Source organism: Tursiops truncatus, chromosome 16 (genome assembly GCF_011762595.2).
Source record: "Tursiops truncatus isolate mTurTru1 chromosome 16, mTurTru1.mat.Y, whole genome shotgun sequence".
In the NCBI taxonomy this organism is placed as follows: Eukaryota; Metazoa; Chordata; class Mammalia; order Artiodactyla; family Delphinidae; genus Tursiops; species Tursiops truncatus.
The window spans coordinates 30,889,644-30,913,495 of NC_047049.1; the positions used below are offsets into that span (position 1 = coordinate 30,889,644).

The 23,852-nt window shown below is 46.4% G+C and overlaps 1 protein-coding gene across 1 annotated transcript in view; it reads left to right on the top strand.

Moving 5' to 3' along the window:
- Positions 1–23,852, top strand: part of TLL2 (tolloid like 2) — a 129,564-nt gene that overhangs the window by 79,414 nt on the left and 26,298 nt on the right. Inside the window, exons 6-10 of the mRNA XM_019939865.3 lie at positions 3,851–4,029; positions 5,175–5,280; positions 12,491–12,615; positions 15,212–15,327; positions 20,414–20,516. Coding sequence (XP_019795424.1) covers positions 3,851–4,029; positions 5,175–5,280; positions 12,491–12,615; positions 15,212–15,327; positions 20,414–20,516 — 629 coding nt within the window. The remainder of the gene's footprint in view (positions 1–3,850; positions 4,030–5,174; positions 5,281–12,490; positions 12,616–15,211; positions 15,328–20,413; positions 20,517–23,852) is intronic.

Genomic DNA, 23,852 nt, shown 5'->3' on the forward strand with positions numbered 1-23,852 from the left:
AAACAACTGTAGACAAACTACTTACTCGTTAGTCTAAGACAAAAAAGTGACAATGCAGAAATATACAAAGTCAGACATGCAAAAGGGGAAAATAACCACAGATTCAGCAGAATCATAAAAGAGTACTTTATAAAACTCTAAGGCAAGAAATGTGGAAATCTGGATAATGTGAATGACTTCAAGGTAAATATAAAGGGCTGGCACAGGCCAGTAACTGAAAGAAATCGGAAAATTGACAGAAAAACTTTCTCCCCCACGCCTCCAATGTAGAGTTTCACAGATGAATTCTTTCAAAACTTCAAGAAACAGATTATTCTGGTACTATTTAAGTTTTTTAGCGCCTAAAAGAATACTTTCTTCCAATTAACTTTTAATGAAGTATCATGGCATTGCTACCCCCTAATGAAAAAGATGACACCAAGGAAGAAAATTATAGACTCATCTAACTTATGAACAGCCATGAAAAATAGAATAGAAGAGTAGGCTGCCAAGAAGGTTTATCTAAGGAATACAAGACTAGTTCAACGTTAGGAAATCTGTTTGCATTATTCAACATATTGATAGATCAAAGGAGATAAGCCATATTCATGTCTCAATAGATGCTAAAAAGGCATCTGCACATTTCGACATGCCTTTGTTGTTTTAAAAAAGTAGTCACGGTAGTACAAGAAGAGATGTCAAGGATAGATCCTTGACTTACACACACACACACACACACACACACACACACACACACACATATATATATCCCCAAAGCACATTTCATGTTTATCAGAGATAATTCTAGAAGCATTTCTGTTAGAGTCAGGAACAAGTCAAAGATGTTCATGATCACCACAATTATTTAACATTTTTTTCTGGAAATAATAGCTAATGTAATTTGACAAGAGAAAGAGATAAACACAATGAATATTGGCAGGAACAAGCCAGTGTTTGTATTGTTTGAAGTTAATGTAATGTGTGCCTAAAAAACTCAGAAAATCAGTCGAAGAACTATCAGAAACAAAAGGAGACTCTATTAAAGTGACTGATTACAAAATTAATAAACAGAAAATTAATTACTTTTCCTTTAATGAAATAATTTGATATACTTTCATAATGGAAAAAATCACAACTTTAATAGAAACATAGTAGATAATATATTTAAGAATGAACTTAACAAAAATGCAAACATATGCCAGACTTATAGAAAGAAAATGCCAAAACTCTAAAGAAACTTAAAAAAGAAGAAAAAATGAAAAGGCATACCATTTCCTGATATGGAAATGCCCAACATAGTAAAGATGTCAGGACTTCCTAAAATAACCTATAAATTCATGCCATTCTGATTTGTATGTATATATGGGTATGTGTATACATGTATTTTAAGAACTTGAACAAATGGTATTAGAATTTTTCATGTAGAAATAACTGAGAGAGAGAGAGAGAGAGAAACCAAACAATAGTGACAGGGACAGAGATAGGGGAGTGTTTGGTGTTCTATCCCAACATATAGGATATTAAAATGCAAATGAAGATAATAACAATTAAAACCATTTGGAACTCAATAAAAAATAGATAATATGGAACAAAAGAGTTTAAAATGAATATGTTTATACACAAATTTAGGTAGCATTTTAAATGAGTGAGAGAAAGATGGATTAGTCAATTGGGATATTTGAACATTGGGATAATTAAATAGCTCATTGTGAAAAAAATAAAGCTGGAATCCTACCTCACTTCTTTTTTTTAAAATTAATTTATTTTTTAATTTATTTATTTTTGGCTGCGTTTGGTCTTCGTTGCTGCACACAGGCTTTCTCTAGTTGCGGCAAGCAGGGGCTACTCTTCGTGTGGTGCACGGGCTTCTCATTGTAGTGGCTTCTCTTGTTGTGGAGCATGGGCTCTAGGTGTGCAGGCTTCAGTAGTTGTGGCACGCAGGCTCAGTAGCTGTGACTCGAGGTCTCTAGAGCACAGGCTCAGTAGTTGTGGCGCACAGGCTTAGTTGCTCCATGGCATGTGGGATCTTCCTGGACCAAGGCTCGAACCCGTGTCCCCTGCATTGGCAGGCAGACTCTTAACCACTGCGCCACCAGGGAAGCCCTACCTCACTTCTTATACCAAAAATTATTCTAGCTGGATCAAAGATATAAACATTTTGAAAAGAAAAAGAAAGAAAAGAAAAAGAAACAAAAATTTGAAAAGTATTAGAAGGAAGCAAGAGTGTATGTTTACTTATAATCTTGGAACGCAGATGGCCTTTCTAAACAGAACATAAGAACATAAAGAAATTACATTAAAATTTTATATGACAAAAACAACACAAAAAACAAAGTTAAATAAGAAATAACAAAGCAAGAAAAATATTTGTAACACGTCTGATAGTCAAGGACTTGATCCCATAATGTACAAAGCATTCTTACAAATCAGTAATAAAAAGATGAACACCCCCCCAAAATTGGGGGAAGATGTGATCTCACAGTTCACAAGAAAAAAATATAAATGTCACATAAAACATGAAAAACTATCCAACCTCAGTACAGTGAGATACCACTTTTCACCTATCAAATTGACAAAGATAGTTTGGCAAAACCAATGCTGTCCCAGTTGTGGGGAAACAGGGCTTTTTAATATACTATTAGTGGGCATATAAAGACGCAACATTTTGGGATTGCAGTTTGATAGTATCTATCAAAATATCAGATGCACATACTCTTTCTTCTGTTAATCCCACTGCTAGGAATTTACCCTGCCACAAACGAGAAAGACCCTAATGGTTTCTGTGTTTTGCATTTTGTTGTTTGTTTGTTTTGTCTCCCTCTCCCCTGAGGCTTTGTTTAAATAGCAAAAACTGGAGTCAGCCTAAATGTACATTAATAGGAGACTGATTAAATAAATTTTAATACTATGTTGCTTTGAAAAAAATTAGATAAGTCTACATGTGCTGTTATAAGAAGATCTATAAATTAAGGAGGAAAAAAGGCAAGATGAAGGACAATGTACATGGTGTATTTTGTAATTAAAAGAATATATGTACATAGATGTATTACATATTTTGGAATAGCATTTAAGAAACTGTTAACAGTGGTTATCTTCAGAGCCTTAATACTTAAATCTTTTTTTTTTTTTTTTTTTTGCGGTGCGCGGGCCTCACTGTTGTGGCCTCTACTGTTGCGGAGCACAGGCTCCAGACGCGCAGGCTCAGCGGCCATGGCTCACGGGTACAGCCGCTCCACGGCATGTGGGATCTTCCCGGACCGGGGCACGAACCTGTGTCCCCTGCATCGGCAGGCGGACTCTCAACCACTGCGCCACCAGGGAAGCCCTACTTAAATCTTTTGTAACATGGGCGTGTATTTTTTAAATGTTTTATAGAAGTTATTTGAGTGGTGGGATTATGGGCCATTTTAATTTATTTTTTATACTTTTCTATATTAGGAATAATGAATATATATTTAAAAAGATAACTGTGCCCAGAAGGGGAGTCATCTCTAAGGCTCCTCTGGTAATAGTATCAAGACTCATGCTTTACAGAAACCATTGTCTCCTCCTTGTCATCAGAGATGGTCCAGCAGAGATTGGGGGGTGGGGGAAGTTAGTTGCTTTTTTCCTGGAAGAGAGGCCATATCTTTCTTCAGATTCTCAAGGGAATCCATGACCACCATAAAGGTCAAGAACCATTTTTGGAGGGAATTTCTGCGTTGAGAGGGAAGTTAGACAATGAGATCATTTTCAGCTCTCAAGTCTGCGTTTCTTTTAGACACACACACACACACACACACACACACACACACACACACACCCAAGGGAGGGGTGTTAGACTCTTGCTATTCCCTGATCTGCTGACCTGGGTATTTCTGCAACTGTCCAGCTGTTGTTCCTATGTTGGGCGCCGAGGTGGAGGCCCGCAGGCCATATCCATTGGGAAAAACTGTGACAAGTTTGGGATTGTGGCGCATGAGCTGGGCCACGTGGTCGGGTTCTGGCATGAACACACCCGGCCAGACAGAGACCAGCACGTCACCATCATCAGAGAGAACATCCAGCCAGGTAAGGAGTCTGTATGGAGCCTGGAAGACACCCGTCAGGCAGGTGGCATCCATGGGGTCAGGAAGGAGTAAAGGTGGGGGGGCGGCGGAGAGCAGACAACACTCGTTTATAAGTATGGAGGCCTTTGTCACTAGCACTGTCCATCGGTGGCCCTTCCTGGGAGGTCATCTGCCAGAGCTTGTAGGAGAGAGCAGAAGTGAAATAACTTCCCACGTTGTAAAGGAATCCAATTCCATTTCCTAACAGGAACAGAATCTACCAGAACACTGTTGCAGCATCAAAGCTGATAAGCCAGAAAAAGAGTTCTCCCAGTTGCTTTTCTAAGACTCATTTTTGCTGATGTAGGCAACATATTTTTGAAACTGAAATATAATTAAGATACAGTACACGTAAAAAGAGTATTCCTGCCTATCCCAGGGCAGATAGTGTCTAGATTTCTTAAAAATACCTCCTCCTGTGAAACAGTTTTATACATAAATTCATACTGAACATGAAAGTAGCTGGTTGAATAATATAGTTGCCTTAAAAATGCTTTTGAGAGCCTGAATTGTGAATGTGGGGTTGAAGTTAACTCTTGGATTTGTTTTCTTTTGTTCTGTCAATAGCAAGATTAGAGATTTAAAAACCATTTCTTTTTGAGCAAGCAGACTGATAATTAACCTGTCTACTAACTGAGTTTAGGAGTTTTGTTTTTGTTTTTGTGTTTTGCGATACGCGGACCTCTCACTGTTATGGCCTCTCCCGTTGCGGAGCACAGGCTCCGGACGCGCAGGCTCAGCGGCTGTGGCTCACGGGCCCAGCCGCTCCATGGCATGTGGGATCTTCCCAGACCGGGGCACGAACCCGTGTCCCCTGCATCAGCAAGCGGACTCTCAACCACTGCGCCACCAGGGAAGCCCGAGTTTAGGAGTTTTGAGTGGCATTTTGGGAGGGGTGTTGTGTGGTGGGGTGCGACCTCATAGTGCTGTTCTGTTTCAAATTTCCAATCTGTTAAAAACAACAAGAACCACCACCAAACCTGTCATTTGTCTGATTGGGCTAACAGAGCTCTCGGAAGTTGCTATGGGCCCTCCTTCTCCCTCCTGTGCCTCCTTTCAGGTGCCTGCCTTGGTTTTCAAAGGCCTTAACAGAGTGTTATGTCACAGGTCAGGAGTATAATTTCTTAAAAATGGAAGCTGGGGAAGTGAGCTCTCTGGGAGAGATGTACGACTTTGACAGCATCATGCACTACGCCCGGAACACCTTCTCAAGGTCGGAATCTATGGTTATGCCTCGTCTGTGTTGTAATGTGCCTGCCGCAGGCTTGGGTCGGATTCCTGGAGGTCTGCAGAGAGCGGGTCTCTGCATGTCCCTAGCACAGTTGGCGTGTCTGTCCTTGAAATACAGTGGCCTCTGGGCTGCAGTGAAATATAATCTAATCAGGTTCCCGCTAATAAGATTGAATCCCATTGTGAAGCTGGTGTTTCATCATGCCCTCGTGTCACAAACAGCAAACTAGAAAAGGGAAATTATCAAGAGGTTAGCTGGGATAATAACTTAGAGGCTCCTTATAAAATTTCCAGTGGGGGGGAGGGTGGGTATCTTCTAAAGTATGTCCTTGATGTAAGCATGGTGACGCTAACCAGTTCTCCTAGAAGCAGTGTGGTTTATTGGGACCTAGACTGTGCCAGAGCTGGGAGGGTGGTAAATCATGGGTTCATTTTAGAAGAAAATGAGGCTCCGGCCAGCTGGTGGGCACGCAGGTAGCTGGGGTTAGAGTGAGAACAAAACTCCAGGTCTCCTGCCTGCTGGCTGCGCACGATGGTAGCTGTTTTCCTCAAGCATGGTCACACCAGTTATGTACAGCTGGCATCAGCAGGATCTGTTTTGATGAGTTCGTGCTGTGCTGGACCCAGTATTTAAGTATTTTCTGTATTGCCCTTGCTTCTAGATCATATAAGTGTTTTGTATATAGAAGTTTTCCCCTGCTAGTCCCAGTTTTGTAGGTCTTTCCACTCGACTTAAAGGAGACACAGTGCGAGTATTCTCTCTTGGCATTTTTCCCCCAGTCTCTTCTTAAAACCAGCTTGTTTGCTCTTTATTTATTTAATCATTAAAAAAGATTTGAGGTGATTCCCAATATATACAAGAAGAAAAACTAGGTGAGAAGACTTGGGGATGGGGGAGGGAAATATAAGGGTCGATGGCTAAGCTGAAGCTTGGCATCAGTTTGGTATTCAGAATATATGCCATAAAGTCATGTACCCTTTGTTGGGGTTGGCAGAAAACCCTGCCCTGTGCTTCCTAGCAAGTCATAGCAAAGAGGGAAACAATCCATTTCATAAGTCTCTGTGTCCATAAAGATCAAAGGAAACCATTAGGTCAGGAGACATAGTGCTCTTGGGGGTGGAAGGAAGACTATTTACGCAGGCTGATTGGCTCTTGGGTACGGCTGCTGAAAGCATCCTGTTGAGGTCGTAGAACCGTGGGAGACATCCTCCAACCCTCAGCATCCCATGTTCCACGGGGGCACTGTGCTCTGGCCACACAGCTGAGTTAGTTAGGATGGCCATCCTGCACCCAGGCAGGGGCTCTCCAGAACTCTAATGGGAGGAGTTTGGCCAAAGTTAGCATCTTTGAACACCTGGCATGGGAGTGACCTACCCTGTTTTCTTTACTCTTCTCCTCGTTCTTTATCAGAAGACACAGAAGGCAATGTGATGTGGTGACGAGACCACTGAACTGAGAGCCAAAGGCTGGATTCTAGCGCTCGTTCTCTCCCATGTACCTTGCTGTTGAAGGAGGTCCAGACAGTAATTCGGGGCAGCTGTGTGTAGGGTCAAATCGCCACCTCCCTGGGCCTCAGTTCCCTCATGAGAGAGTTGGACCAGATGTTCCCTGAGCCCCTTCCAGCTCGAACATTTCAGGTTGTAATTTCTTAACGAGAATGGGTGAGGAATTGACAGATATGATCACACTCATTGCCGTGGAAATCCGAGGCTTCCTCTTCCATGCTGGGAAACTGAGACTTTGAGGGACCTACCCTGGGGGTGTGAGAGTCAGGATAAGTGGCCCCTCTGCAGATGTCAGAGGTGGGATGCTTGGGTGTGGAGGTGGGACTGATTCAGGTTTGGGAAATGGTTTAGGGAATAGCCAGTCACATCGCATCGGCCCCAGGGGTTGCAGGTGGCTAAGTAGAGCCAAAGTGTTGATTTTTTCAGGGAATCAAGGTCAAGTTGGTCCAGGTGAGAAGCTTGTACCTTGGGTCTTGTTTTTATAGCTGTCCAAACTCTTCATATTGCTTTATACCTTATCTATCAATTATTCTTATAAATTTATTTATTAATATTTATCTGTTGCATTTTCCTCTCCCTCACTGGACTGAGATCTTTGAGGACAGAGACTATCTCATTCTCTTCTAATCCCCAGCACCCAACACAGCACCTGGCACAGAGTAGCTGTTCAATAAATATTTGTCAAATGAATAAATTAATGAATGAGTCGAAGGAGACAGGAGATCCGCAGTGCTGGGGACTAGGTGAGGGAAGAAATGTCCATCGTCTCATTGCAGTTCTTTCCACATGCAGTTACAGTGGTCACTTCATTAAGAAGAATCTACAAGTTTCTATTATGTAGGAAATTTTGGATAAATTACTACAAACGGGATGTAGAAACTGCATTGCCTTCTCCATGCCTGCGACGTGCCAGTAACTGTGCAAAGCTCTGAAGCCAGAGGCCGAGGCAAGAGTGAAGACAGACTGTCTTCTAGCACCAACATTTCTTTTCTTGTCTTTCAAGAAAAAAAATTCTTTTTTTTTTTTTTTTTTTTCTGATTTCTAACCCGTAATGCCATCCCTTTTGCCCCTCAGGAGATAACCGTTTTAACACCGTTGTCAGCGTGAAGGATTTTATCAGCACAGACCAATGGAAACCCATGGACCGAACCCATGAAATAACAGTTCCTCATCAAAAGTCCACCTAGAAGGGAGATTGGCAAGGGAGCAGCACATGGGTGTGATGGGCGGCTAGTTAGGAGAGGAGCAGCTTCCCTGAAGGGGTCAAAGGGCGGCAGAAGTCCCCTTCTGCTCACATGATGTTATCTATTGTTGTACAACAATCTACCCCCAAACTTAACAGCTCATAAAAACTTATTTTTTATGACATTGTGGGTCATTCTGATTCATTCTTCTCTGGTCTTGCCTGGGATTGCTCCCACGGCAATACTCATTAAGACTCTTAAGACCCAGGCTTTAGGATGTGCATGACATCACCTCTGTCACATTCTGTTGGCCAGAGCAAGGCTCAGGACGAGCCCAGATTCAAGTGATGAAGAAAGAGATTCTACCTCTTAATGGGAGGAGTTGCAACTTCGTATTGCAGAGGGATACGGATGTTAGGAGGCACAGACTTGTTATTTTAACAATCCACCGCAGCTACCTTCACACCCCTGCCCCAGAGTTGAGAATGATTTTGGCAAATCTATTTTGTAGCATTGTCCCCCATGCCAATTTTCTGCATGGATTTTCAGAAAACTACTTTGTTCATTGGGGGCATTTATCAATGGAGTCTTTAACTGGGTACTTTTTGTAAGATTTTCGCTCTCCCTAGTTCCATGTCATCACTCTTGGTCACATATCCCCTGGAGCTAGCCTGCACATGGTCTTTGATTCTGTAAAAGAGTAGAAAATGGCCTATAGAACATTTGCTCATCTTAGAGGCAAATGCTATTCCTGCTGATGGGAAACCCAATCTTCGTGTGTCTTTACGATTGTCCTTCCAACTTTATTCCCTCTAGTTTATTGCAGTCCCTCCCTCCTCTCCATGGTTGGACCCGGGCTGTGGGGAATGATGTCTTTGGAGGTTTTGTTGGGCAAGGGTCCAGGAGATTAGGAAACAGTTCTCTGGTACAGGGGCTTCTTTGTTTGGCGAACTCAGAGCTGACAGTTTTATTCCCTAAGGGCATCTGCCAAACCCTTTCTTAGTTTAGCAGAATGTCAATGCTGAGAGTGTCCTACATAAAAGGGGGGGATGTAATTGCAGCGGTTTATATAGGGATGTCTCTTGTAGTAAACATCTTCCACAGCCCACCGCTGTGCTGGCAGCTGAGGGACGTGCAGGGGAGGGAGTCTCAGCTCGCAGAGCTGTCTGAGTGTGAGCCCAGGTGGTTCCTCCTGCTTTGGTTTCAGAGGTTTCCAAGCTTCCTAACTCTACCATGTACCTAACAGACATGAAGACCTGTTTCTTGGGTGGTGGGAAACACTGGCTGGAGGGAGGTAGATGCTAGGAGGCAGGTTCCAGGCCTGCCTGCGTCCAGTTCACGGCTGGCTCCCCATCACTAGCTTTGTACTCGGGTGAGTCCCTTAGGCTCCGCAGGCTTGGTTTTCTCACCTGTAGAGAGGACCCCTAATAAACGGCACCTGCTTCCTAGGGTGTTTATGGGGATTAAATGAGATGGTGCATTTAAAGGGTCCAGGCCGGGCCTGGCACATAGGAAGGTCTTGTGAACGCACAGCGGGTGTGAGCACACACTCTCCACACAGCAGGCTGCTGCCTGAGTTGCCTACACTGTGTGGGCTTCCACATGGTCATTTAGCCTGAGTTGCCAAGAGATTGTACTGAGCCTTGCATTTCATGCAGCAAAATGTCTTTCTCCAGGAGAATCAAGAAAACGATTACAAGTGAACACATTTTACGTTAGGGCAGAAGTACCCATTTTTAAGATTCATATGTGATTGAATTTAGAATTTTATGTAGAGTTATCACTTGTGGTTTCAAACTTGGTGAGGTCACTGAGGGAGACCAAAGATTCCACAAAAGTTTCTCTGAAGGACCCAGAGATGAGGTGATGGGAATTAGAGAGAGACAGGCCAGGTGGTTAAATGTTGGGGAGAGCGGTGCTGAAAAGGACATCGGCAGGCAATCTAGGCTCTGGTGTGCTAATATAGGAAAGAAAACGAGCTTGAAATCTGATTTAGGGGAAAAGTATCTACACAAACAAAAAGGAGGAACTAGGGATAATATATATTTTCCAAAGTAGTGCAGAATTTAGGGAAAAGGAAATGTTTGAGAGAGAAAGAGAAGAAAAAGGAAAGAGCAGCTAATAACTAGGTAACAAGCATTTTTGCATTTCCTTTTGAGTATAAATAATTATTTTGCAAAATCTTTTGATGCCAGTGTCCTATCTTGGCTGCGTAAATTAATTCAAGAAGCATGTTTTGAGTTGGCTACGCTTTGGTTCCTGAGGGCATAGAGACAAGGACCCAGCCTCTCTGCTGAAGAAACTTATTGTTTAGCAGAAAAGACAATTATCATCACCCCCAAAAAGACAATACAGTATGATAAGAATCATATCGTATTAGGCGAATAAGGCCCAGAGGAAGGAGTGGTTCACTCAGGATGGGAGGGATAGAAAGGGCTTGGGAAGACTTTTAAGAGGGAAAGCCATCTGGTGGTGTTTTGGAGAATGAACAGGAGTTTGGTAGTGGTCAAGAAGATGGGGGATGGGCAGCCTGGGCAGAGGACAGCTTGTTTAAGGGCATTTTGGGGGCTGGCAGGAGTACTAGCTTGCTTATGATAACGAGTGAGGTGGAGGTGTCAGGAGAGAAAGGCAGAAGCCAGCGAGCCACAGGCCTGGAGATCCAGGTGGTGATTGGAAGTCGGCGAAGGCCCGTAAGCAGAGCGGGCACATGCCTGTCCTTACATTTCAGGATGATCACGTTGCAGCATTGTGGAGGGTAGAGCAGAGGTGGCAGAGTCTACAGGGGGGAGGCCAGTTGAGAAGCTACTGGAAAGAGAGTTCAGGAAGGGGATGCTGATTGCTAAACCAGTGGTCTGGAATGAGGAGGAAGGCATAGATTCAAGGGATGTAGAGAGGGTGCCGTGGACAGGCCCTGGTTCCCAGTTTTGACAAGGGAGTGGGAGGAAGAAGACAGAGCCAAGGGCACCTTCAGATTCAGTCTCAGGAGACAGGTTCATGGAAGGAGCAGGAGGATGGAATGCATTAGGTTTTGAATGAGTTGCATATAAGAGCTCCACAGGACAGTGCAGTGGAGCGGTCACCAGACTTCTGTCTTAGCAGATGGTTCTAGAGCTGGAATCAGAGAATTAGCTGTCAGCCTGTAAGTGTCAGTTAAAACCCAGGGCAGCAAGTGGAGCAAGAGAGAGGAGAGAGGAGAGAAGAGGGGGAAGACGGAACCCTAGGGATAGCACTCCTGGGAAGCAGAAGAAGGAGAGATCCTAACTTACGGCTCAGAGCAGTGCCTGGGAACCAGGGAGAAGAGAGTCCAAGAGAGGAGGGGCCAGCAAAGGGGCGGTGCTGCCGAGAGGGCAGGTGAGCATTGGCAAGGGGCCATCTGACTTGTCAGTTGGTCGGGGACTGGGGACCATTGCTGGCGTGGTCAGATCGCAGTTGGATTGAGGAGTGAAGGAGAGGTAGGCAGCCAGAGAATGGAGACAATTCTTTCCAGAAACTTGGTTAAGAAGGGACAGAAAGGAATAGGGTGATAACTGGAGAAGGTGTCCTTTCAAGGGAAGGCCCTACCCTCCAGGAGAGGTCCCAGGTTGGGGGTCTGGAAGCAGAGTGGGAAGATCAGGCAGGGGGTAAACCACACCCACCAAATGGAGGCGTGAATAGAGCCAGTACCCAGCCAGGCATCCTGGTGGACATTCGTCTGCTTTGCTCCTTTTAGGTTTCACTCCCACTGGAGCAGAATGAGATGTGAAAGTGAGAAGGGGCTGCCATGACCATCTAGGCCAATCTCTTACTGTTCAGAGGGGTGAACTGAGGCTCAGGGAGGGAAGGGACTTGTCCGAGGCAAGTGAGGCCTTACAGGTGGCAGTGAGGCCTTACACAGAAATCTCTAGGCCAGAGCTCTCTTGACTACCTCCTGTTCTTTGCATTCATCCCGTTTTCCGTCTGATTATCCCTCTTGCCAGCTAAGGCCCCCAAACCCTGAACTGCTTTATTCATCAACGAGCGCTTGCTGACCAGCCCCTGAGAACCTCACACTGTACTGGTTCCCAAGCTTTCTCTGGAGCCTCTCCAAGACTTACCCATTTTGGGAGCTGCCCGTCGCACAACTCCAGAGGGCGCCACTCACACAGTTGTCTCTCTGAATGGTGCTCCCTGCAGCTGTGCAGTAGGGGGCCCTGGGGCCTGGACCTGTCAGGGCCTTTGTGGAGATGCTCGGTACACTTCAGTAAGGAAGCCCTCAGGGCCACTGGGCTAGGGCATAGTTTTAAACTTGGCAGAGTCATTTTCCCATTGGAAAGGGAGCCGGCAGCTGAAGAAATGGAATGCTAACATGCCAGCACAAGGGGAGGCAACGTCATGAGTCATGTCAGCCTGGGGCGAGCGGGCCAGGGGGTAGGAATGTTCATGGGGTTGCGGGCAAAGGAAATGAAGACTCGAAATCCCCACGCGGACAGCCTGACAGCCTTGACTTTTCGTTCTCCTTTCTCGCTCTCTCCTTTCTTCCTGTAGAGGAGTTTTCTTAGACACCATCCTCCCCCGTCGAGACGACAATGGCATCAGGCCAACCATTGGCCAGCGTGTGCGGCTCAGTCAGGGAGACATAGCTCAAGCCAGGAAGCTGTACAAATGCCCAGGTAACTGAATCGCAGGGGTTCCAGGGCCTCCCAGAGCACCATGGAGACCACTTAACTCAACCACCACAGGCAAACATCCCTGGTGCTGGGAAGACTCCTTGGGGGACATGAAGAGTCTCCCCCTTGGCAGTTGTCATTCCTGGCGTGCTGAGGTGCTGGACAGTGCAGAAAGCCCAGCAGTGGAGGGGCTGCAGGTGGTGAAGCAAACAATAGGTCTTAGAGCCCACAGCTTAACTTGTGGGAAGCTTTGGAATTCTCCGGCAAAGCCCTGACGTTCAGAAGAGGAAGAGGCGTAGTGGTGCAGTAGTGAACGGGAGTCCAATGCGGTGTGCCTCCCATAGGGGTCAAAGCACTCTCCTTTCTATGGGAGTAGGGGATGTGGGTTTGGTAAAACAAGAACCCCAGGTTTTGCAGAAAGGCAAAGAGTGAAGGAGAATGCTTTTGAAAGGGTAGAAGCCAGCTTCCCAAACACTGGAAGGCAGAGGGCATCTCAGTGCTGTAAATGAGATCATTTCTATGGTCTTGGGCTCTCCTAGCCATCCAGGGTGCTAGTCAGTGGCCAGTATTCTGCCATTGGAGACGGGACGGTACACTGGATCCAAGCAGATGTCTGCTTCTCTGCCAGTTCGAAACCCCCCGCCCCTTGACTTTGCCCTCTTTGCTTCCATCTCGTTGGCTTCAGCTTTGTCACCCCCGCCCCCCTTGCCTCCCAGCGGGGAGCTCACGTTGGCCCCTTTAAGCTGCTGAGCTTCAGTGTAAAGCGCTCCTTGACAGCAGCCAAGTTTTTACCAGTGATGGGTGAGAAGGCGATTTGGTGGTTTGGCGGGGAAGAAAGAAATTCCATTACCAAAAGGTCCAGCAACCTTTTCCAAACTCTCAGACCAAACACGTGGTTCGATCACGGGACAGAATATTTGGAATAGGGGCCATCTTAGAAAATTGGACTCTCGGCTTTTTTTCAAACGACACTGCCGGCAGCACACGCTCACTCGCAAAGCGACAACCATACTCGACCCCTAAAGGACCGCAGTGCTGGCACTGCTTCCCTCCAGGCCACTGTTCTGGGAGACCCCCCGACCATCTGTGCCCTGCACCTGCACAGAAAAGGTCTCTGGCTTCCCCAGCTCGTGTGCAAAGGACGGGGTGCTCAAAGGACCGTGTGGGACTGCTCCATCACGACACTCTGGGAAATAAGCCCATCCAGCTATTAGTCATCTGGGGGCATGTTAGGGCTGAAATACAGGATACACATATCATATAACCTTGCTGAATTGAAAGAGGAACCTTATAGCGTTCCCTGGGAAATGCCATAGTATTTATTTAGTTATAATGTATATGCTTCTTACTTCCCGAAAGGATTGGAAGCAGCTGGTAAATACCATGGAGCCATGCAGTAATGTGTATGTTCTTGCAGAACGTTGACGATTATTCTAAAATAATTTCCATGGAACCCTCGGGGGTGTTCACTGCTGGGCATAATCCTCATGATGCCTGGCAGTTGTTCGGTAACATGATATTGAAGCCCCGATATCCAGGATTTCCTGAGGCCGATATGGGCCATTCTCCAGCTCTTCCTTCCTGCAGCTCCAAAAACTGCATCTTCAAATAGTTTCAAGTAGTAACTGAAAGCAAAGGTGGTTGCCGCGCAGACGCTGAATTGCATGTAGGAAAAGAAATGTAAGGAAGTGTGTTTCCCACACTCTGGAGGTAGCCCCATGAAAGGAGGGGCACTCAGCAAACCGATGTACCTGTCTTTGGGGTCTGAATCCCTAGAGATGAGGGGATACAAAAGCTGCAGCTTCCAAGCTTACGCATAACCTTTTCTTTTGAGGACAAATTAGGGGAAATATTTCTCACATACATAGGACTAGGTTCTAGACTCCAGGCAACCCTCAAACATTCAAGGGCAGAATAGCCTACTCTAGAATATTCCAGCTTCCTGTGCTTCTGGTCATTTTCCTCTGTTTTCTTGACTATTCCGTAGCTCTTTCAGAGGTGGGTAGCAGAAAAAGAAGAGACAGGATTCCAACTAACAGCTGAAATAAATTTCAAAGCATTTTCTTTTTGCTCCATGTGCTTGCACTTTTGTATTCTCTCTGCCACAGATATTATTAGCAGTAATTATAACGGCCACTATGTAGGGGGGGAACTCACAGTGTGCTGAGCACTGCACTGAGCCATTTCATGTAATGCAGATGGTTTCTTTAACCCTCTAGGTAGGTCCCACCCATTTCACAGAAAAGAAAACTGAGGCCCAGCAAGGCTGGGATATTTGCCCACCACCAAACAGCTGGCTAGAGAGCTGAGATTCAAACCTCTAGGTTGTACTCAATCCTGAGAGGCTCAGAAGAAACCCCTGGGGTGTTACTTTTTGGCCCCCAGCCCCGATTTTTGCTCTTATTGACATGTATTTGCTTTTATTTTATTGACATTTTGCAAGAAAAATGTCAATCTGCCTGACATGCTTTTTGCCAAGGTGTTCTGAGAGCTTTGGCTGGTAAAGGGGTGAATTTGCTCAGCAGCCCTGTCCAGGGGGCTGCATGGGCGGGGAGTGTGTGCACATGCCTGGATCACACGTGTTGTTTTGCTTGTGCAGCATGTGGGGAGACCCTGCAGGACACGACGGGAAACTTTTCCGCACCCGGTTTCCCGAATGGCTACCCTTCTTATTCCCACTGTGTCTGGAGGATATCGGTCACTCCAGGGGAAAAGGTAGGTATGAAACCACCTCAGGAAATGACAGCGCATTCTTTGAGTTGGGTGAGGCATGAGGAACTAGTATTATTATTAATAGTAATAATAATAGCTGTTATGAGCACCTACTATGTGCCAGTCACTGGGCAAGCTTGCTTAACGTTCACGATTTCTGGACTTTCCCACCAGCCTCCCCCATACAAATGGAGGCCTATGTACTAAATGTCTACAGGGGCTATAAATCAAGCTCACAGTATGTAAAACAAAGTAGGTGCCACCCTCCTCCCTTGATAAATACACCATCAGGATGCCCTGGAAGGTGAGGATCCAATTTAGAATTTCTTGACACCTCGGAGCGCTGTTCTGGAAGGTGGCACTACAGGGAGAGCTAGCCCCCAACCACGGCTGGCCCCTCTTCCTCTTCCCAGCCCCAGCTCCATCTAGGAGCACCCAGGGCAACCCCCAGCCCACAATCCCAAGCACCCTCCACTCCTACCTTGCAAACAGCTGTTTCTTGACTCCTTCTCCAGTGGAGGTGGACTGGCCAGGTGTGCTGTCCACCCTCGGGAGGATGGATCCAGGGCAGAGGTCCTTGTACACCTGGAAGCGGCCTCAGGGCTATTTGGGCAGGGAATTCCAAGGTCCTGGGCTCCTGAGGTGCAGTCTAGGAGCTGGGAAAACTCTGTACAGGCAATTCCTTTGGTTCTGAAGATTCCATGACCCTCTAAACTTGAGCCCAGCTCAGGGGTCTCTTTTGCCCTGGTCCAGGGGTGGTATATTCTTAACCTTTCTGCAGGGTTCATCTCCTTATATCCATTATTTGAACAAGGAATCCGAGGCCCAGACATTTTTAAAATTGCCCACATTCAGAGGAAGATATAGAACTGGGAACTGGGCCTTCTGCACCTCGAAGCTTGTATTTTTCCCTACACTTCACTACAAAGCCAAGGGTTCTTCATGGTGTCTCAACCTAGATGCAGCTACTTCTGCATCTCTGCCCCTCGGGTCTGTCTCCCTGCAGGCGTCCTGTCGTGGCTTCTCTCACAGGATCATGACTGCTGGCTATTTGGCCGTCCCCTTTCTAGACCCTAAGCTCACTGAGTACAGACATGGTTCACGTCAGCACCCAACACAGCCCATGGCACAGAGTCATGCAATAAGTATTATTTGTTGAATGGATGTGTAGATGGATGAGTGGCTGGATGGGCGTGCGGTGGGAGGTGTTGGATTTTCAGGTGCCTGTAGCCAATCTTCAGATATTCCTAATTCATCACTATAAAAAAAATGTCCACTTAAATGTTGAGTTAAATATACTGTGATAACTAGAGAGAAACAATGGCTTAGACCATTGTGAGCATTTTCTGCAGGCTGGGCGCTATTCTTAGCATATCGTGTGGAGTCTCTCATTTAATCCTCACAACAGCTTCATGTGATTGGCGCTATTACCACATCACTTTGCAGTTAAGGAAATGGACTCGCTTAAGGCTACTCAGTTTGTTGTATTGGGATTTGACCCCAGGCAATTTGACTCTGAGAGCCTGAATGCTTAACTATCATCCTAAATTATTCCACAAAGGGGACAGGCTGATAGACATTTGAACATGCATTCATACACACATACTCACATGCACACATACACACACACACACGCACACACACAACAGCCACACGCACACATCCTTCCTCTGGCTCTAAGCATTTATGACTGTGTGGTTGTCATCGTGAGCCTGAGAAACTTCAGACCTGTCTGCCTTGGGCAGATGAGGTCCCTGTGCCTGCAGGAGGCATCCACGGGAGGGAAGAAGGAGGAGGGGGAGGAAGGAATCTGGCAATCCCTAAATTGTTGAATTGCCCTGAATAGCAGAGGCTCTGTGATCTGTTTGAACTGCATGAGATTCACCAAGCCTTAATTATTATTGCTGACTGGGGGCAAGGAGAATATATCATTGAAATTCCAAAACCAATTATTTCAACTTCTGCTTCACCCACCCAGCCTTCCCCAGAGCTGCTGGTCATCAGCAAACTTGACTGATTTGAGTTTCACCTCTTGTTCATCACCTCTTCCCCTATGGTCTTTATGGTTCACTAACATACTTAAATAATTAGCCTGAATAATTATCCGTTCATTCAGATCGTGAACGTGTTACCAAGGAAGTTGTAATAACATTTCCTTTCTGAAATTTTAAAAAGCAAAGGCTGAAGAATTATATTGCAACCAGTTAGCAAGGATTACCGAGCCCTTCCACCTGAATGCTAGCACGGCAGGAGAGACGAAAGAAATCTAAATACAACCCCTGTCTTCAAGGGACTTAGAGTTTAGTTGGGGTCCTCCCTGCACCCCTAGGGAGTCTCATTTAATTGAAGGAGGGGCATTTGCTTGGCACTGGTATCTTTTTAACTTCTGAGGTGATTCTAATCCACAAGCAGGTTGAAAGAAAAGTGACATCACACACACACACACACACACACACACACACACACACACACTACAACACAGCAGGTAAGCTGGCCAGTTATTTTCTGGTGCTGACTTCATCTCCTAGGAGATCACAGGGCTTTGTGGAAGACGGTGCTCCTTGTCCTGAGACCTGAACAAGGGAGCTGGTAGACACACTCAAGATGGGCAGCCTGTGTGAAGAGCACTTTGTGTGTCCGGTTCATGGTGCATGAAGTGTACGTTCAGTGTGGCTTGATGTTTGAAATCGCCATTCATCAAGTGTCTGTTATGTGCCAGGCATGGCACTACACACGCCATGTACAGTTTCTCGTGCAGTCCCCTCAACAGCCCAATGGTGTGCATGTTTCTTTCCAGACAAGGAGGCTAAAGGCCCAAGAGGACAAGTATTTTCCCAAGATTCCAGAGCCAGGAAGGGTAGAGCTGGGAGGAAATCCAGATCTGCCTGCCTCTAAAATGCCTGCTCTAGAGTCACTCTAAGATAGGGAGGGAGGAGTTCCAAAGAGGGAAAGATCATATCCATCTGGGAAATCAGGGAAGGACTCAGGGGGGAGGGAGGGCCCCCTATCCAGGCATGGGAGGGTCTTATCAGCATGGATATATCAGGGTGCGCCAGGAAATAAGGTCACATGGGATGGGTGCTGGAGGCTCTGGAAAGTAATCAGAGCTTAATTTATGAGATGGGAGCATAGGGAGCTGCTGAAGTTTTCTGAGCACAGGAGGGATCTGGTAGACATGAGCTGTAAGTGCAAGATTGATCCAGAAGACCTAGTGTGCAGAATGGACGGGGGCACGGCAGGGAGGGGTTCCGGAATCATCTCAGCAGGAACAACGCAGGCAGGGCTGTTGAAGGGGCAGCGAGACTGACCTGGAGCGGGGACTCAGACATCTCAAAGGAAGAAAGTCCGTCAGCCCTGGGATAAGCAATAGAGGCCAAGGAGAGCTAACCCCAAGGTACAGCACCTCAGTGATCGGGGCGAGGGCGTCACCTACAGACAGGGAAGCTTGGAGGACAATGCTTTCTTTTGAGGTGTCCTTACCTCAGAAGGGGAGCGGGGAGGACGGGAGCCAGCCGAGGAGAGAGAACAGTGGAAACCAGAGAGGAGAGGTTCAAAGCAGAGGGGCCAGAGAACAAGGACAAAGAACTAAGTCCTTTCGATGTGGCCGGGAGGGCACTGCAAACTTTGACCCGCAGCCCTCCAGCCTAAGGGGTTTACTTAGAGACAGTGGGACCCGGGGCTGTAAGAATAGAAAAGAAAGTGGCCAGCGGAGGGAGGAGAGTGAAGACGCTAGAAAAAGATGAACTGCCCGATAGCAAGGTCCCCCCGAGTGGGAAAAGCCATAGATAGGGTCAGAGGTGCAGGAGCTGGGGCAGGGCACTTCAGGGGACTCTGGAGAGCGAAAGGGCTGAGAGACGGCGGGCAAGGTGCACGCCGAGGACGGGCAGGGAGCCCACTTGGGAGCTGCAGCCAGACAATCCCGGGCACTTGCATGGCAGGGCTTGAAGGGGGCTGAAGGGAGAGAGCAAACCTGACCTCGGTCTGGGCCGTCTGAGTTGGAAGGGGTGCAAGTCTGTAGGGCCCCCCTCCCCCTCCACTGCTTGTGGGCAGGGGCACCACTGAATGGCCTCAAGTGTGTCCAGAGGGACTGGAAACCTTCCTTCCCAGTCCCTCGGAAGCCCCCTCCCCAGCCTTCACTCCTCCTCACCTCTTCTGCCCCCTCATTCCAGACACGCACACAATGACCCTGCTGGACGCACGGCGCGGCTCCCCAGACATCTCCTTGCTCTGCTCGTGTCAGTCCCTTGCATCAAAATTCTGTCTGGCCCTCCTTCTCTGGCCCCTGGACCCCTATTCTCCTTAGGTTAAATGCCACCTCCTCCGAGAAGCCTTCTCCAGATTTTCCCGGGCAGAATCTAGTTCTCCTTCCTTGGGGCTCCAGAGTGCCTTTCTGTCCATCCCTTTCTTCTCAGCATTTATTCCATAGTGTTCTAATTGGCTTGGCACATCTGCCCTTCCCTCATTCTCTGAGCTCCTTAAAGGCAAGTACTCTGTCTTACTGATCTTTCTATCTTGATTGGCCAACACAGACTGGCACACAGTAGGTCAACTAACAATGGTGGAATGAATGAATAAATGAATGAACGGACTAACTGTAGGAAGGCTGTTAGACACACCACACCTCAGAAGAGTGAGGTCATGGCCAGGGGAACACTGATCACAGAGGTGCTCAGATGCACTCGGGTTCACCCCAAACCCTTTGGAATGATTGATGATGTTTTAAGATCTTTTCGTATCTCTAAACTCCACTGACCTCTTACCTCCTTCCAAATCCCCAGTCTCAGCGCATCCCGACCAGTCTTTTTAATGCATCTTGCTTTCTATAAACCACCAAGTGACTTCAAAAGCCCAAGTTATTCCCCAGACAGAACCAAAGAACCCATCTCCTCTGTTTATTCCCCATCCTGTTTAAGGTTTATTATTGAATGTCATGAGGTTTCCTGTGAATGTGCTTTTGAGAGGACACTCCTACTGTGGTCTGAAAGCTCTGTATGCTAAAGGGTAACGTGAGAACACCGCTATGCCAGACGTATCTTCAAAACTCCTCAGGCTTGGCTGCCAAAACTCACTTTACGGTAACTCTTTGCAGATCGTCTTAAACTTCACATCCATGGATTTGTTTAAAAGCCGCCTGTGCTGGTACGACTACGTGGAGGTCCGGGATGGTTATTGGAGAAAAGCCCCCCTGTTGGGTGAGTTGACTTCAGAAAGCCTTAAGAGAGGAGTGCTCAGATGCTGTCTGCGATGCTGTTAATATCTGGAAGGGTCCATCCCGCCGGTCACAGGAAGCTCTCACGGGTCGGTGTCATTGTAAAACTCTGAACACTCCATTTGGCCGCACATGTTAAAAGCTTTTAAAACTGCGAATACTCTTTGACCCAGCCGTTCCACTTCTTAGAATTTATCCTAGGGAACTAATTAAGGAAGTGTGCAAAGCTCTTGCTACAGGGATGTTCAGTGAAGCAGGAAACATTGAAAACAATTTAAATATTCAACAGTAGGGGTTAGATGAATAAATTATAATACATCTTTTCAATGAAAAACTATCCAGCCATTAAAAATAAAGTTGGAGGGGGCTATTTATTGATACAGAAAGATGTTCATTGTACATTGCTACACAAAAGGTGTTGCAAAATAGGATATGCAACACGTAGGATTCCGTTTTAACAAAAATACACTTGTATATTGATGCAGGCGTTGCAAAACCAGATGCCTTCGGGTATAAGGTGTAAATGAGTGAGATGGGGCTGGTATAATAAAGTAAGAAGTGGCAGGGAGTGTGGCAAACTGAACAGTAAATATCCCGACTCAAATTACCCAAAACAAAATTACTGAAAACATTGTGCAGCCTGGATTTGACTGGAAGAAACCATTTTGTGGTCTACAATATAAATATTCAGTAAAACAAGACATATAAATAAATAACACGCAGTGGTTATTTCAGGATGATGGAGTATTTTTTAAAATTATTCTGTTGTTGTTCTTGGTTTAGCTATATTTTCCAGTTTCTCTATGATGAGCATGTATTCTTTTGGGGAGATGAACAGTGCTTGGACTGTTGTTCTTGGTTTAGCTATATTTTCCAGTTTCTCTATGATGAGCGTGTATTCTTTGGGGGAGATGAACAGTGCTTGAACTCATCCATGAAAAGGCAGGTGGACCTTTGAGTGAGAGAAGGTAGGCAGGTGGCATAAAGAGAAAAGTCAGTTCACTCAGGATTGGTCACCAGGGGCAGGTCTCTCAGGGTGACCAGGGAAGATTACCATCATATAGAGGACAAATGGCATCAGTGTTAGGACAACGGACATGGGGACTCGTTTGGCCCAGAAATGTCCACCATGGTGGAGCCAGAATGAGAAGCAGAGTCATAAGGGGCCAGCTGGGAGGGTGTCCGCTTAGAGTGGGTTGTTCTCATTTTTAGAGTGCTATTCAGGGTGGGCTTCTGAGTTGGACCAGCGTAAGTTCGCAGTGCAGACTTTGTCCCTGGCATGTCTTCACGTAGAAAGAAAAGCCATACTTGTTATGCTTCGAATGACTGGCCTGAGTGTGAGCTGCTATTGGGACAACTGACCAAAGATGGAGGCCGGAAAGAAGGGAGAGAGCTAAGGTGGGGAGTTTCACTGCCAGACTGAGGCCAGCTTCGTTTCAGATTCTGGGGTAGATCGGAAGAGACAGGGACAGAGGGTCTGGCTGGACCCAGGGGGGCCTGGCAGGTACTAAGCTTCTGTATGGCCAAAGGGTCTCAGCCAGATCAGCTACCACTGAGAAAGACACACAAGCCCACTCAGTCCAGAGCACCGTGAGTTTAAATTCCTAAAGGTACAAATAGATAGGAGTTTGTAAAGACGTTTTGATGAGCACCCTTGCACTCTGAGAAAGGAAGCACAGGGTGGGGGGCAACCTCATGGTTTGGTGTGTATACTTCTGGATTATTTGGCTCTTTTACAAGAATGCATTCAGATATTATTTTATAATTAATAAAAGAAACTGTTTGGGAGGAGTTTCATGATAACATGGAATCTCGGGGACCTTAGAGTCACTTAACCACACACCTTCATGAGAAAACCACACTCCCCAAGTGCAAAACCAACTCGCTAAGGCCACACAGCCTGCTGGTGGCTGAGATCAGGTCAGAACTTAGATGTCCAGCTGATGGGGCAAGGGGACTGCTGAATCTAGAAGGGGCTCCCCATAGGACTGCCATGATTCGTTGTTTATCTGAAATTCAAATGTAACTGGGCTTCCTGTATTTTTGTTTGCTAAATCTGGCAACCCTATACCCCCCAGGGAATGTGATAGACTTTAAAAAGCTCAGGAGGGGGAAGCTCTCTGTTCCTAAAGTTCCATGGAGAGGGCCAAGGCACGCTCCTGAAAATGGGCACAGGCAGAGGGATTTCCAGCTGTTCCTTGAACTTGAAACAAGAATTTTCTCGCTGCAGATCCTGGGAACTCTGATCACACGTTCAGTGATTGGGTGGAGCTTTTGCTGTTCGTCATTATCCATGATGGTTTTTTGTTTGGGTTTTTTTTTGTTTTGCTTATATTTTACACACTTTTGCAGTGAGTGTGTGTATGTGTATGTGAGAGTGTGTGGATGTGAGAGAGAGAGAGAGAGAGAAAGAGAGAGAGAGAGAGAGAGAGAGAGAGAGAGAGTGCGCGCGCGCACCGAGTGTGCTGTAGCCAAGGCATGGCCCAGCGCCTGTAACCGTCATTCTTCATTTGCAGGAGTTCTCCTTTGCCAACTATTTGGCCTGCTCTGATGTTTCCAAATGCAGTTGTTAGTGAACTTTTGTGTTTGGAACAAGTGCATTGTGTGGGCCGAGCTGGTCCCTGGGAGGGGTCAGTGCCATGAAATCTGCCGGGAGGAGGCAGGTCAATGCCCCTTTGGCAGGAGAGAGAGCGGATTAGGGCGGATTGTGAAAGTATGCATCTTGCTCTGAAAAACTGTGCATCGCATATTTTCCCAGGGCAGTGTGTGAAAATCCAGGCATAATGGATGCATAACTTTTTATGAATGAACCCTTTATGACTCCCCATGGAGTCCACTTGTAGTGTCCTCATCTGCATTTCCTCTTCTTGATATCCTTATTAAACTCCTCCTCCAAAGGCAGGAACCAGATTTCAGTTTAGGAATCTGACACCTTTTCTCTAGTCCATTTTCTCTCCAGCCTGCTAGTCTCCTTGGGAGAAGGGTGTTTGGGGCCCAGCTTTTCACATAGTGATTAAAGGGAAATGTAAGTAGATTGAGAACATTTCACGGCTGCTTAAAGATAGCAGGTTGTTTTTTTCAGTGTCGGGGGTCACTGAGGAGATTGCACCTAAAGAGGGGAGGAAGGTGGCCGCATACAGAACGCATCCAGTAATCTGAAACACTGGCCTGTTAATTGGATTCCCCCCCCCTTATTTCTGCTAGAGGAATTACTCTAACAATGCACTTTTGTAGGCAGAACGGTCCTCGGGCATTCTGTCCCACCACAACGCACACAAAGGCTTTTCTTCCGCCTTCCCTGAAGTGGGGAGGGAAGTTC